This window comes from Aulostomus chinensis, chromosome 10 (genome assembly GCF_037954235.1).
Source record: "Aulostomus chinensis isolate RoL2024-O1b breed Wild chromosome 10, RoL_Achi_v1.0, whole genome shotgun sequence".
In the NCBI taxonomy this organism is placed as follows: domain Eukaryota; kingdom Metazoa; phylum Chordata; class Actinopteri; order Syngnathiformes; family Aulostomidae; genus Aulostomus; species Aulostomus chinensis.
The window spans coordinates 15,501,833-15,516,973 of record NC_141329.1 but is presented as its reverse complement, the minus strand read 5'-3'; the positions used below and the strand labels follow the sequence as shown (position 1 = coordinate 15,516,973).

At 47.8% G+C, this 15,141-nt stretch overlaps 1 protein-coding gene across 1 annotated transcript; it reads right to left on the bottom strand.

The window, feature by feature from the left end:
• Positions 1-785: 785 nt before the first annotated feature.
• On the bottom strand, positions 786-1,391 carry LOC147254512 (uncharacterized). Its single transcript, XM_086215014.1, has one exon. The coding sequence runs from the start codon at positions 1,389-1,391 to the stop codon at positions 786-788; it is 606 nt and encodes a 201-aa protein (XP_086071140.1).
• Positions 1,392-15,141: the final 13,750 nt, after the last annotated feature.

Here is a 15,141-nt window from a genome sequence, read left to right as displayed (position 1 = left end):
CTATTCAACTCTGCCCGCACTGCGTCTCTGAGGGGCAAGGGGACTCTTCTGGGTGTTGAGAGAGCCACAGGTGTGGCACCTTGGTCCAGCTCTATGTGGTAAGGCTCTCTTAGCTTGCCTAGTCCCTGGAAAACGTCTGGATAAGCTGCTCTAAAGTCTGTCTCTGTTCCCTTGACAGCATCTACTCTCTCTACAAGCTTTAGAGCTGTTAGTGCTGGTCTACTTAAAAGTGCATGTTCTAGTCCTGACACTATGTAGATATCTTGAGAGGTGGTGCGCCCTTTCGCTGCCATATTTGCTTTAAAATAGCCCTTTACTTTAAGTGGGTATCTACCTGGCCCTAGCAGTCTCTTTTTTGGCTCCTGTAGTTTCCCGTCTCTCTCTGGCTTGTACAGTCTCTCAGGTATTGATGTTACATCTGCCCCGCAGTCTAGCTTGAACTCAACACTCTCCCCATTTATCTGGACTTTCTCTATCCATGGTTCTGACGTGTCAGTTTCTATGTCTCTAGAAAATAATAGTCGTCAGTCTCTGTGTCGCCCTGAATTTCTGTGACTTCACGCAGACCTACTGTCTCCCCTGAGCGACATACTGCGGCAAAATGTCCTTTTTTTTATATTTACGACATTCCGCATCTTTCGCTGGGCAGTCTTTCCATGAATATTTTTGTTTGCAGCCACACCTGCCACACTCTCCCTGCAGCTTTGGTTTTTGTTGCCATTTTTGGGACTTCGGGGTTTTTTTTTTGCTGATGACGGCGTCCATGTTTGCTTTGTTGTCCCCCATTATGTCACTGTGGGTATTGTCTGCTGCTTCTTTACTGTTTCATTTTGTCTGACTTTTTGTATGGCTTTAGCAAGTGTCAGATTAGAATCCATTTGAAGTTGTTCAGACAGTCTTTTGTCTCTTATCCCGACTACAATTCTGTCCCTTATGAGCTCCTCTTTCAATACTCCAAAGCCACAACTTTCAGCAAGTTTGTGCACTATTGTGATATACGCTTCAGCAGTCTCTCCATCAAGCTGACGTCTGTTGTTGAACTGTGCTCTCTCAAAAAAAATATTGTGCTTTCCAATGTAGTGTTGCTCAAATGCTGTTTTAACAGCCTCATATTTCTTTTTATCTACATCAGTCAATGGTAAAACTGCTAGCACATCGTCTGCTGCGTCACCCATTGTATACAGGAGTGAATTCACCTGGTATTCTTCGCACTTTGTATCGAGAGCCGTTGCGATGTGAAACCTCTCAAACCTGCGGATCCACCGCGGCCATTCTGCTGGGCTTGAAAAGTCAAATGGGTCTGGGGGTGGTATTTGCACAGCGGTCACCATCTGCGTTGATTCCCTCGTACTTTCACGTTCGGAGTCCGAGTCCTCAGCTGCGCCGTACATGTGGAGCCGTCTCTCTCCACTTACTCATCGGTGTGCAGGTGCTAACAGGCTAGCGTTCCCCTCTGTTTTTTTTTTTTCCGTCATCCTCATAGCGGTCCGTTCCGGTTTAAACTGCACGAAACGTTTTTTTTTTTCGCCAGCTACACTCTTACTGGAACTACCGCGGAGACGTACCGCATCCCGCTTCTGACACCATGTATAATAATCACACCGGAGACCAACGTGTTGCTTCAGGCCATAACCTTTACTGTGTACCTGGTACCGCCAACAACAATTGCATTCTGTGTATCGTAGTCCTACTAGTACTACTACTACACCATGCAGGTTGGCTACATTGTGAAAGACGCCACATGCCATCACAATATGGCACACCTTTTCTGGGCGATAGAGCAGCACGTCCCCACTTCGGTCCAGGCATCGCCACCCACCCTTCAGCTGGCTGATGGCCCTCTCCATCACTGACCGAGTGCGAGAGTGGAGGTTGTTGTACCTCCACTCTCAGTCAGTGTGGGGATTGTGGAGAGGGGTCATCAGCCAGGTTCTCAGGGGGTAGCCACTGTCACCTGCATTAAAAGCACAGTGTTGCACACTTTTGGTTTAAGTGGCTGGTGCAAGTTAAGTTTCTCGAATAACATAATATAATTAAGCATTTACTCACCCAGCAGCCAGCCGTCCGTCACCGCACCTGCCTGCAGCCTCTCCCCAACAGTGCTGCTGGACAGAATGTGCAAGTAGTGCGTTGAATCAGGCCACCTCGCAACAATGTTCAGCAGATTCATCTGTGCTTCGCAGATGATCTGCACATTGATGGAGTGGAAACCCTTAAGATTAACGTAAGCGTATTCCTCATGGGACGGCGTTTTTATGGCAACATGAGTGCAGCCAATGGCTCCGATAAAATGAGAGAATCTGGCTATTGCTGCAAATTGCACTGAGACTGGAACATGTCATTTGTTGTGTTCCAAGTTTCGTTTTGTTAGTGTTGTGTTTTTTGATCCAGTGTTTCTGTTAGTGTTTTTTTTTTCTTGCAGTTCTGAGGCTGGTAGGAGGCGGGGCCAGGTGACACTGAGCTCACACCTGATTCCATTTGGCTCGTTTGGCCAGCCTATATCTGTCGGCGCTGCCAGTGGTTCAGTGCCATCCTCTTCTCCCGTTGGGGCGGGGTTCTTCTTTGTGGAGAAGAAAGATGGTTCCCTCCGTCCCTGCATCGATAACACGATATAACGATATCAACGATATCAACGATATCAACGATATAACGGTAAAGAACAAGTATCCCCTGCCTCTGCTCGACTCAGCATTTAGCCCCCTACACGAGTCCACCATTTTTACCAAACTGGATCTCCGCAACGCATACCATCTGGTGCATATAAGAGAAGGGGATGAGTGGAAGACGGCCTTCAACACGCACCTTGGACATTTTGAGTATTTGGTAATGCCTTTTGGATTAACGAACGCTCCAGCAGTTTTCCAGTGCCTAATTAATGACATACTTCGTGATATGCTTAATAAGACTGTATTTGTGTATCTTGATGATATTTTTATCTTCTCTCACTCCAAGACAGACCACTTGGAACATGTTCGTGCAGTTCTCAGACGGCTACTTGAAAACAAATTGTTCGTAAAAGCCGAAAATGCGAGTTTCATGTGACTACCGTTTCCTTCCTGGGGTTTATTATTGAAAGGGGCCAATTGAAAGCTGACCCAGCCAAAATAAAAGCAGTCAGCGGGTGGCCAGTCCCAGAAAACAGGAAACAGCTTCAACGTTTCTTGGGTTTGGCTAATTTTTATCGACGTTTTATACGCGACTATACTAAAATCGCAGGCCCTCTCACCTGTTTAACCTCCACCAAACGCCCCTTCTCCTGGTCACTTTCTGCCCAAGAAGCATTTGATCGTCTCAAAGAACTGTTTACTCATGCACCTGTCCCCTCTCACCCAGATTCCGAGCTGCAGTTTGTGATGGAGGTGGACGCATCAGATTCAGGAGTGGGGGCTGTCCTCTCCCAGCGCCAGGCTGCTGATAACAAACTGCACCCCTGCGCTTTCTTTTCTCGCCGCCTCTCGCCTGCGGAACGAAACTATGATGTGGGTAATCGAGAACTGTTGGCAGTGGTGCTAGCTCTTCAGGAATGGCGACACTGGTTGGAGGGGGCCGCTCAGCCTTTTGTGGTATGGACTGACCATAAAAACCTGTAATATCTGCGCACTGCAAAGAGACTGAATGCTCGCCAAGCCCGCTGGGCTCTCTTCCTAGGGCGATTCAATTTTACCCTAACTTACCGTCTGGGCTGCAGAAACGTGAAGCCTGATGTCCTGTCACGACACTTCGCTGTGGAGGAGGGGGAGGTTGAGCAGCAAACCATTCTTCCCCCTGCATGTGTGGTAGGGGCAGTGGTATGGCAGGTAGAGCAGGAAGTCCGCGATGCACTTCAGGGTCACCCGATCCCTGACGGCTGCCCAACCGGGCGACTATACGTTCCTCCGTCAGCAAGATCCGCTGTTCTTCTGTGGGGCCACGCCTCCCGGCTCGCCTGTCATCCACCGCACCTTGATGCTGGTGCAACAATGGTTCTGGTGGCCTTCCATGTCTGCTGACGTCCGCACGTTTGTCGCCGCCTGCTCAGTCTGCGCCTGCGGGAAGGCTTCCCATCGTCCACCCACGGGACTCCTGCAGCCTCTCCCAACACCTCCACACCGCTGGTCCCACATCGCTGTGGATTTTGTTACCGGGCTTCCTCCCTCAGACGGTAACAACACGATTCTGACGATTGTGGATCGTTTCGTTAAGGCGGTTCATTTTGTCCCCTTCCCTAAACTCCCCACCGCCTTGGAGACAGCTAACCTCCTAACCTTGCATGTGTTCAGACTTCATGGGATCCCCACAGACATCGTCTCCGACCGGGGCCCCCAGTTCATGTCTCAGGTATGGAAAGCTTTCTGCAAGGGCCTGGGAGCTACGGCTAGTCTCACTTCGGGGTACCATCCCCAGTCCAATGGCCAGACTGAGCGGGCCAACCAGGACCTCGAAGCTGCCCTATGCTGCGTCGCCTCCCGCCTCCCTACGTCTTGGTCCACCCACCTTCCCTGGGTGGAATACGCCCACAACTCCCTGATCAGTTCTGCTACGGGAATGTCCCCCTTCACGGTGACGTCAGGTTTCCAGCCTCCGCTGTTCCCCAGTCAGGAAGCAGACGCGGCCGTCGCGTCTGTCCAGGCACAGTTCAGGCGGATCAGACAAGTTTGGAGATAGGCGCGGATGGCTTTGGGAAGGACTTCTATCACCCTTCGCTCTCAGGATGCAGGGTTACTCGTGGTTCCTAAAGTTTCTAAAAATAGAATGGGAGTCAGAGCCTTCAGCTGTCAGGCTACCCTCCTGTGGAACCATGTCCCAGTTTCAGTCCGGGATGCAGACACCCTCTCTACCTTTCAAAGAAGACTTAAGACCTTCCGTTTTGATCAGGCTTATAGTTAGGGCTGCTTGGGCTGGTCCTTAGATATGCTGCTATAGGCTTAGACTGCTGGGGGATCTTCCATGGTGCACTGGGCTTCTCTCTCCACCTCTCTTTCCTCTCTGTCCTCCTATATGTGTTATATATAAATCATACTCATATGTGTTACTAATTCGTCTTCTTCTCTGGAGCCTTAAGGCTCCCCGCATCCCAGATCACAGGTTCTGCTGGAAGAGGCTACAGACCTGAAGAGACTCAAGCTGCCACCCATAGCACCACCTGCTTACGTCCCCATCTGTCATTCAGTCTCTTCCCTTTTCTCTCTCACCGTAGCCTGATGTGCACCTCCAAAAAATCCTGACTACACGTTGCGTCGACGCGTCGTGACGTGAATGTCAAGGACTGTGATTGGTCCGCTCAGAGAAGGTTGCCGAGTGTATGAAGAGGTGGAAGAACCTCCGCAACAAATATGTGCATCTCTGGAAGAAAATGGCCACAAGAAGTCATGTTTGTCATGTTCAAAGTTTACAGTTTGATTCATGAAAGCAAACAGTCATTCAAAGAAAAGCACTGGACTTTCTGTTGTAAATAGTTTTGTTTTGGAGTCTGACAAGAGCCCCCCAAAACCATACAAATACACAGCCACACCCCCTAGCGGCTTTACGGTGAATTGCAGAGCAACGCGTTCCTTCGACGCAGAATTTCGAATGCTCAATGACGGCGTACACCCTACGCCGTCCCCATGACGCAGAAGCATAAACTAGGCTTAACACATCATCTGTTCTCATCTGGAGTAGTATGGGTGCAATATTAGTACAATGTCCCACATCAAATGGCCCTGTGGCCCACACTTTGTCAGGTATTTAGTCCAGTAGTTTAGTTGCCAGGTCAAAGTCAGTATTCTCCCTGCCATGTGTTCTGCTCCTTTCCACTTTTTCCAGCTGACAGGCAAGTATCCCTTGGTATTTTAGTTTGTAATACTTGCTGGAGGGGCTGTATTCCATCAGATCAGTAACTGAAGCTTTCTGCCAGTCATTGGAGGAGATAGCTTGTTTTACCATAGGTCCAAGGTTTTTTTTAGTTTCACCTCCGTTAAAAACTTTGAGGGTTACATGGGGGTACAAATCTGGTTGGAGGTGATATATTGCTTCTAATTCCTCAGGCAAATTTACCACTGCTGCCACCCCCTGTTCTCCCACATAAATACTGGACCACATGACTTCTGGTTTTGAGTCATCACATTGACATTTATTATACAGGAGGGTGGAAATGGTTTCCCACAGCTTCTCATAATTTTCAATCTCAGTAATCTGCTATGGACATTTTAAGTAATTTAAAGTAACGTGGAGGGTCTTCGGAGTTTGATAGGAACCTAAGTGTTGAATCCAAATTTGCTATCTCAACATTATTTCATGAAGTTCATATTTTTCTGGGTGAAGCACTTTTCCCTGCCATATTAAGGCATTATGTTCACTTAACATCATTTGATTAATCTGGAGTGACATATCAGCATGAGTCCTGATTATCTTGACATTAGGAAACATAAGATCAATGGAGTGTTGAGCAGATCTCTGTAGCACCTGTTGTAGCAATAAGATCTCTGGCAAAGAGGTTAACCACATTGTGGTTGGAGTAGAAATTCATGGTCAAATTTACAAGACCCCCCCCCCCCCACACACACACACACACACACACACATTAAGTTCACAAGACAGTGGGTTAGTGAAATAACTTTTATAATTTTGCCAAAAATCCCATCACTTCAGTGTAATTTGCAGAATTGGGGAGATCAGCATTGAGAGTGCTATTCCTAGCTCAGTGTCTGCCATGAAAGGATATAGCTCACCACCGATCATGACATCAAACACAGGAGCAGGAAGATCCTCCAGCCAGATTTGTCCCTGGATGGGACCTCAGCACCCCTAATGCTGTGGCATTTGATGGGAATTTGGAGCCATGTAGGGTGAATTACCACCCTAAGGAGGCTGTAGAGACTATGTCTGGATCCTTGTGGCCCATAACTGTGTTGTTGACTGAGTTGTTGTGGACAAGCTCTGGCCACATGACCTATTCATCAGGACCAGAATGGGATCATCAACCCCAGGTGTAGGTGATACAGGCACAGCTGCCATCTGTTTAACTCTGTTATATTCCTTTTTCCTCCTCATTAACTTTATCTCTTAGCTCTTTTAGCTGCTCTCTCAGCATCTGCATGTAGAGTTTTTCTAATTCTTTCTCACTTATCTTCCTGCTCTCATCATCTCTGTCTAGGTGGTGGCCAAAGGTGGCTATCCATGTGTCTTAGGGCAGAGAGTCACCAGCGACAGGTTTTTCCATTTCTTCCCTGGTTGTTCCTGTCTGTCCGCTTTTCAGAGCTTGTTTGAACAGTTTTTGCAATGGTTTAGTTCATGGACTGGAGCCAGTGTGGCTCTCCCATGTTTTAAGTGTGCGGTGATTATATTCTTTCTATGACTCCCTGATTTCCAGTAGTGTCATTCATCTGAGTCGAGTCAGCCTTGACCATATATTGTGTCCAGATAGCAATCCACAACTGGTTGACAAGTCCCTCCTATGGGGTTGCAGCAGGAATGGCAGCAGTTCCAGCTGCATTTTCAAGGATTGCCAATTCATGTGGTTCGAGGTGGGCTGCCAGCCAAGCTCAGACGTCTCCTTAAAGCAAGGATTTATCTTCTGAATGTCTTGAGATATTCTCTGATCCATGACTCGGATCCTCTTTGGGGTCAGGTAATGTGGTTTTAGGAGAGCACTGTCAGCGTATGAAAGCAGAGAGTATTTTCTCACTCTTAATTGCCCCGCTTGATTTCTAACTTCCACTAAGGGGAAGTTTCCAATTTGAGCTGTTTTGGAGGTTATCTTAGATCTCACATTGTAATCATGAGGGGACTCTCGTGGTCCATAAGCACTGGTGGAGGGATTGACAATGTCAGAGGGATATAGTCCATATCCTGTTGTAAGCCACTTCCCTCTGTGAGACCTTGGTCAAATCGTGGTCCTCCTCCACTTATCTGGTTGGTCCAGGGCACGGGGGAAGCAGCCTCAGCAAGGAAGCCCAGAGTGTCCTCTCTCCAGCCACTTCCACCAGCTCTTCCAGGGGAATCCCAAGGTGTTCCCAGGCCAGCCAAGAGATTTAATCCCTCCGGCATGTCCTGGGTTGGCCTCGAGGCCTCCTCCCGGTTGGGCATGCCTGGAACACCTCCCGAGGGAGGCGTCCAGGAGGCATCCTCACCAGATACCCGAACCACCTCAACTGACTCCTCTCAACATGAAGGAGCAGCGGCTCTACTCTGAGCACCTACCGAATGACCGAGCTTCTCACCCTATCTCTAAGGGAGAGCCCTGCCACCCTGCGAAGGAAACTCATTTCAGCCGCTTGTATTCGCGAACTCATTCTTTTGGTCATTACCCAAAGCTCATGATCATAGGTGAAGGTTGGAAAGTAGACTGACTCGTAAATCAAGAGCCTCACCTTTTGGCTAAGCCTCCTCTTCACCACAACGGACTAGTTTAGTACCCCTGTTCATGTATCACTGCAGATGTCGCTCCCATCCGCCCGTCAATCTCCCGCTCCATCCTACCCTCACTCCTGAACAAAACCCCATGATACTTAAACCCTTCTGCCTGAGGTAGGACCCCCCCCCCCGACCTGAAGTAACCAACCTTTTCCAGCGGAGGACCATGGCCTCAGACTTGGAGGTGCTGATTCTCATCCCTGCCGCTTCACATTCGGCTGCGAACTGTCCCAGCAAGAGCTGGAGGTTGTGGCCTGATGGAGCTAAGAGGACCACATCATCCACAAAAGCAGAGACGACATCCTCCCATCACCAAACTTGACCCCCTCCACCACCTGGCTGCGCCAGGAAATTCTGTCCATAAAGAGAGCTCTGAAAAGAACCGGTGGCAAAGGGCAGCCTTGGTGGAGTCCAACCCTCATCGGGAACAAGTCTGACTTACTGCTGGCAACGCAGACCAGACTCTCACTCCTCCGGTAGAAAGACTGAACGGCCCTTTGTAAGGGGCCATCCACCCCATACTACCGGAGTACCCCCCACAGGATGCTCCTGGGAACTGGAGTTCCTCGAAGTATGTCTTTCACTGGCAAATTATCTCCCCAGTTGACATCAACAGCCTCCTGTCCCCACTGTAAACAGTGTGGGCAAATTGCCGCCTTCCCCCCTTGAGATGACGGACAGTTTGCCAGAACCTTTTTGGAGCTGACTGATAGTCATTCTCCATGGCCTCACCAAACTCCTCCCACGCCCAGGTATTTGCCTTGGCAACTGCCATTGCTGCACACTGCTTGGCCTGTCAGTACCGGTCAGCTGCCTGGAAACCCACAGGCCAACCATGCCCTGTAAGCCTCCTTCTTCAGCCTGACAGCTCCCCTCACCTATGGTGTCGACCAGTGAGCGGGTTCGGGGATTTCCGCTGTGACCAGCCCCAGCAGCCTTACAGCCACAGCTCACAACAGCAACCTCAACAATGGCAGAGAACATGGAACATGGCCACTTTGGACTCAGTGTCCCCCACTGCCCCGGGATGTGGTCAAAGCTCTGCCAGAGGTGGGAGTTGAAGATCATTCTGACAGGCTGCGTCTTGCACAGACATAACAGCACACCATTTGGCCTGCTGTTCCTCCCAATCACACCCTTCCAGGTCACGCTGCCATTGCCCACGTGAGCGTTGAAGTCCCCCAGTAGGACAATGGAGTCCCCAGTTGGGGCACCATCCAGCACCCTTCCCAAGGAGTCCAAAAAGGGTGGGTACTCTCGGCGCGTAAGCACAGACAACAGTCAGGACCCATTCCACGACCCGAAGGCGCAGGGAAGTAACCCTTTCGTCCACCGGGGTAAACCCCAATGTACAGGCAGAGAGTCTGGGGGCTATCAAAAAGCCCACCCCGGCTCTCCGCCTCTCACCTGGAACAACCCCAGACAGCCAAGGCCCCCGCCTTGGACTGCTGCGCAAACCACATCGCACCGGACCCTTCCGGTTCCTCCTACGGGTGGTGGGTCCACGGGGGGACGTGTCCATGTATCCTTTTTGGGCTCGCCTGGCCACCAGGCACTTACCATTGAGCCCTTAACCTGGGTCTGGCTCCAGGGCAGGGCCCTGTTGCCCCTCCAGGCTGGGTACACAAACTCCTAGATCTTACTTCCATGAAGGGTCTGTTGAACCGTTCTTTGTCTGGCCCTTTGCCTAGGACCAGTCTGCCTTGGGTGACCCTACCAGGGGCAAAATGCCCCCAACAGCATAGCTCCTAGTGTCACTAGAGCACTCAAACTCCTCCACCACAATAAGGTGACGGTTCAAGGAGGAGCTTGGTCAAATCTTTTTAATGTTTTAATCTTGTGTTCTGTGGAGGAGGATATGCTTCTCATAGCTTGAGATGAGGACTTCTCAGCTTTGTTTGCAATCTTTGTCACCAATCTCCAGCAGTAAAAGTACTTTCAGCCAAAGACTCATCCACCACGTTGCAACACTGAGCGCCACAGGAAGTCAAGCTATCAAACTGTTTAACTCCTCCCTCTAAGATGCAGCCCATCCTAAAGAATTGTTTTACACGGCTAAATTGTGCAATACAAATATCCCGTTAAGTGAAAAACCTAAATATGTTACAAAAGATATCTCGTTATATTCTTGATTTCTATTTTTTTCTTTATTATATATTTCTTACAGTGAAATGGAGCACTGCAATCATATAATTTCCTGCAAGGGATTAATAAAGGATTTCAGGTTCTGATTCTGTTTTTTGTCTCCTCTGTTTGAGTTTACTGTTTTCTGCTTCATCTTTGTTGAATTTCGCAGCTTTTTCTCCCTCCTCTGACTTGTCATTTCCATCTTCTTCATCCTCTTCTTCTTTTCTCCTTTCACACATTCTTCTTACATTTAGTAACACTTCCTTTAATGCTTAAATTTCATACATTCTGTCTCTTTCTCTTTTTCATTCATCAGTTTCTTGTGGGGTAGGTGTTGTGATGGAACCCCCAGTAACTTCTATTTGCGGCAGCCGCATAAAGGGTTGTGGAGGTTGTAATCTCCCCCTGGGTGTCTTTTCCTGGTTCTTTTAGATTCATGATCTTGGCCAGAGCTTGCTATTTCAGCCAGGGTGGCAAAACTTGGGTACAGACAATTAGATGAGACAGGTGGTGCGCTAGCCGGAGTGGTGAGAGGTGTGTAAGGAGGTGGTGACTCACCAGTGGCTGAGGTGACGGCTTCACCTGTTTCCGTTTTTTTTGTCTCCCATGTGTTCGGCTTGCACTGTAGTACCTTATCAACTGGGGAAAAAAATTGCTGTAATGAAGACGGGTTAGTTTGATCTGATCCACCAACTTTTTGTTTTTGTTTCTTTCCCTTTGACCGGCATTCCCCCTGTTCAATATGTTTGTTCAGTTTTGCAGACTTATTAAGGAGTGTTTTCAGGGAATATTTTTTCTGATCAGTGGTGGGAGGGGGCCCCCTGGGATCACCAAAAATCCCGTCTTTGGTCATAATTAGGTACTATTTTTCAAAATAAAATCCATTCTGGTTCACTTTCAAACGGCATAAGTTATGTACAAAGCAATAAACAATGTGCTTCCTGGAAATGTTCAAAAATTGTTTTTAATAGAGATGACGATTATAATCTGAAGGGGAAGTACAATCTAAAACATCTTCGTGTCCGCACAACATTAAAAAAAATTTCTATTTCTGTATGTGGAGTGAAGCTGTGGAAAGTGTTGGGTGTGGAGCTCAAGCAATGTACAAGCATGACCCAGTTCAAAAAGCGGTACTAGCAGTGGTGCAAACTTATGACATTGTGACGCTCGCACAGGTTTAGTGAGGAAAATTGTGCTTTGTATCACTTCGATCATTCAGTAAAGGAGGAGCCAGCACTTTTCTACCATCGTCATAAAACTTCAAACACGTTGCGACTTGTTCTTTCCATCATTAGAAGAGGTAAAGATGTATGAACATGATTATAAACAATACTGATGATTAGAAGGGAACTTAAATAAATTTGGGTATTGGGTGGGCGTAACGGAGGCAGGCCCGGTCCTCCGACATCTGCACTATATTCCACACTGCTTGGGATGTATCAAGGAAACGTGCGCGGATTCCGGCACTCACACACATTGATACATCGGGATTTTTTTGTGCGTACGCAACTTTCGCGAGGAACTTTCAATTCCTGCGACTGCAGTTTTTTGGTATGAGATCCACGCAAGTATTGATACATGAGGCCCCAGATGATTGTTAATCACTGAGAAAGGAGAAGGGGTAGGATAAGCATCTGCTTCTTCCTACTCCTTTTCGAACATGTTACGTTCATATTGTTTTTGTTGTCTTGACTCTTTTGATTTGGGTTTTTTGTTTTCTCATGTTTGACGTAAAGCCTTAATTCATTCAAATCATCCAGTTCTCTTTTAACTGTTTTTGAGGGGTGGGCCTGTCTTATTTGTGCTTCCCCTTCCACTAAGCAGGCCGCTAATGAGCCAGTCTTAGGTTTTTCAGTTGTTTCACTCATCCTTCCACACTTCATTCACATGATCTGGCCAGCTGGAAGATATGGCATGCTATGTCACTAGTACCCAGCCTGAGAGGCCACTCGCTTAAGAAAACAGGCCCTGACAAAAGAACTTATTGTGAACAGTAAGAACAACTTACTTCAACTGACAGTGGACTTGTGTTAGCAGCGTTAGATTTCTGCCCACCCGCTGCTTCAGTATGTTCTCAGAGTCCCATTCACTTCAGTAAAGACACAGACACAACACAAATTTGGATCATGACTCTTTTCCTCTTTCCCTATTTCAATACTTTATTTTCTGTCTCTATCAGTCACTTTTCTCTTTGGGTGGTGGCTTTTATGTCCAATTATCTGAAACAAGGACGAAGGACCTCTACACCCAAAATTATTTATTTAGAGCTAGCAGCTTTTACACTCAGCTAGAATGAGGGGCCTCGAAACCCAAACCCTTCGAAGGGGTTAGCTTTTGGGGGCTAATCAGACCCCACTGGCCTTTTTTAAATTTTTTTTTTTTACCTGTCCTGTTCAGTAGCTGGGGCAAGCAGCATCAATGTTCCTGGTGCCTTGTTGTACTGAAGCAGTTTTACCCTGCATAGGAGGAATCTGATAAACTCCTCCTATTGCCATTTATGTTTAATTTTATTGGGAATGGTATTGGTTCATTGATAAAGCTCAGGAGCTGAGGCTCAGGAGTGGATAGGAAGAGAGAACAGGGACAGGATAGGGAAGACAAGAGGGAGGGGGGAGACAAAAACAACAACAGCAATAGCAGAAAAAAACAAAGAAAAAGTAACAACAACAACAGTGAGGAGAAAAAAAAAGGAAAAAAACATTGGTTGCAGAATTTCTGGTGCAGGCTTACCATTTGGTTTAATATAATTTTTAGATAAATGTCTGAGTGTGTGTTTATGGGTCAGTTGTGCGCCGCATGCGTGTATGTGTGTATACGTGTGTGTATGTGTGTATGTGTGTGTGCTACGGTTTGTCTTGGATGCTGTGTGTAGCTGGCTGTAGCTGATGTGGGGGGGGGGGGAGGCAGGACATCACACCCCCAGTCCAGGATAGCAGGTAGGTCAGGACCAGGCCACCAGAGCACCCACAAACCCCCAGGACACAGGGAGCCCTAGGCCACAGGTCCAACCCATGCCAGGACCCGTAGGAAAGCATAGGAGCAGCAACCCCCACCCGGAAGCAACCCACAGAGAGATGGGGCAGAGAGGACCCCGGTCCCACCGGACAGCCCCCCCACAGCATAAGCAGAGCCCAGGGGCATCAGCTGTGATGCTTGATAACAAGGCTGATTAAAGGGAGATCAGAGATTTGGATTTCTTTGCAGAATGGGTGTTCAATATCGCGCCATGCTTGGTCAAATGAGTTTGGCTTTAACCATTTAAGTATGTATGCAATCTATTGGCCAAGTAGTAATTATAAAAATTTGGTAGTTCCAAGCCACCATGGTCTTTACTCTTTTGTAAAGTCTTTAAGCTAATACGTGGTGGTTTAGCTTTCCAGAGAAATTTGGAGATGTTAGAGTCGAGTGTTTTGAATTAAGTCCAGGGAGGCTGGGTCGAAACCATCGAGAAAACATAGTCGATTTTTGGCAAGATCATCATTTTCACTGTTGCTATTCTTCCCATAAGTGATATGGGTAGTGAGCGCCACCGGGTGAGGTCGTCCTCTATTTCTTTAATTAGTGCGGTATGATTTAGCCGTGGGCTGCACGGTGGTGCAGTGGTTAGCACTGTGGCCTCACAGCAAGAAGGTTCCGGGTTCGAGTCCCGGCTCGGGCACGGGATCTTTCTGTGTGGAGTTTGCATGTTCTTCCCGTGCCTGCGTGGGTTCTCTCTGGGTACTCCGGCTTCCTCCCACTGTCCAAAGACATGCAATTTGGGGACTAGGCTGATTGGATTCTCTAAATTGACCGTAGGATTGAATGTGAGTGTGAATGGTTGTTTGTCCCTGTATGTTGGCCCTGCGATGGACTGGCGACCTGTCCAGGGTGTACCCCGCCTCTCGCCCGTTGATGCTGGGATAGGCTCCAGCCCCCCCCGTGACCCTTACCAGTAAGGAATAAACAGAAGACGACGATGTATGGATTTAGCCGTGTCAAGTCAGACAGTTTGGCAGAGATGTTGATGGCCAGGTACTTAATGTTTCCTGGCCGTAGTGGTGCGGCGAGCGTACTCTGGAAACCTGAGTTGATGGGAAGAACAGTTGACTTGCTCCAATTAATTGAGTAGTCAGAAATGGTTGAGAATTTGTCAATGAGTGCTATCGTTTCAGGGAGAGATGATTGTGCATTCCGTAGGAAAAGTAATACATCATCAGCATAAAGGCTTATCTTATGGTTCACATTTGTAGTATCAATTCCCTTGATGTTTTTGTTTTGTCGGACTGCAGCTGCGGGTGGCTCTATGAATATAGCAAAAAGGGAAGGGGAAAGTGGACAACCCTGTCTGGTTCCTCTTTGGAGAGAGAAGCTTGGAGAAGTTTGATCATTTGTTCTGACACAAGCACTGGGAGTGCGGTAAAATGTTTTGATCCAGTTTACAAAGTTATCTCCAAACCCAAACTTTTGTAATACGTTGAGGAGAAAATTCCAATTTACCCTGTCGAATGCTTTTTCTGCATCTAGGAAGACAATTATGGCATCCTTGCTCTGACTGTTACAGTAGTCTATCAGGTTGATAAGTCAACGTGTGTTGTTGGTAGAGTGCCATCCTTTAATAAACCCGGTCTGGTCAGGATGTATTATGTGAGGTGTTACTTTTTC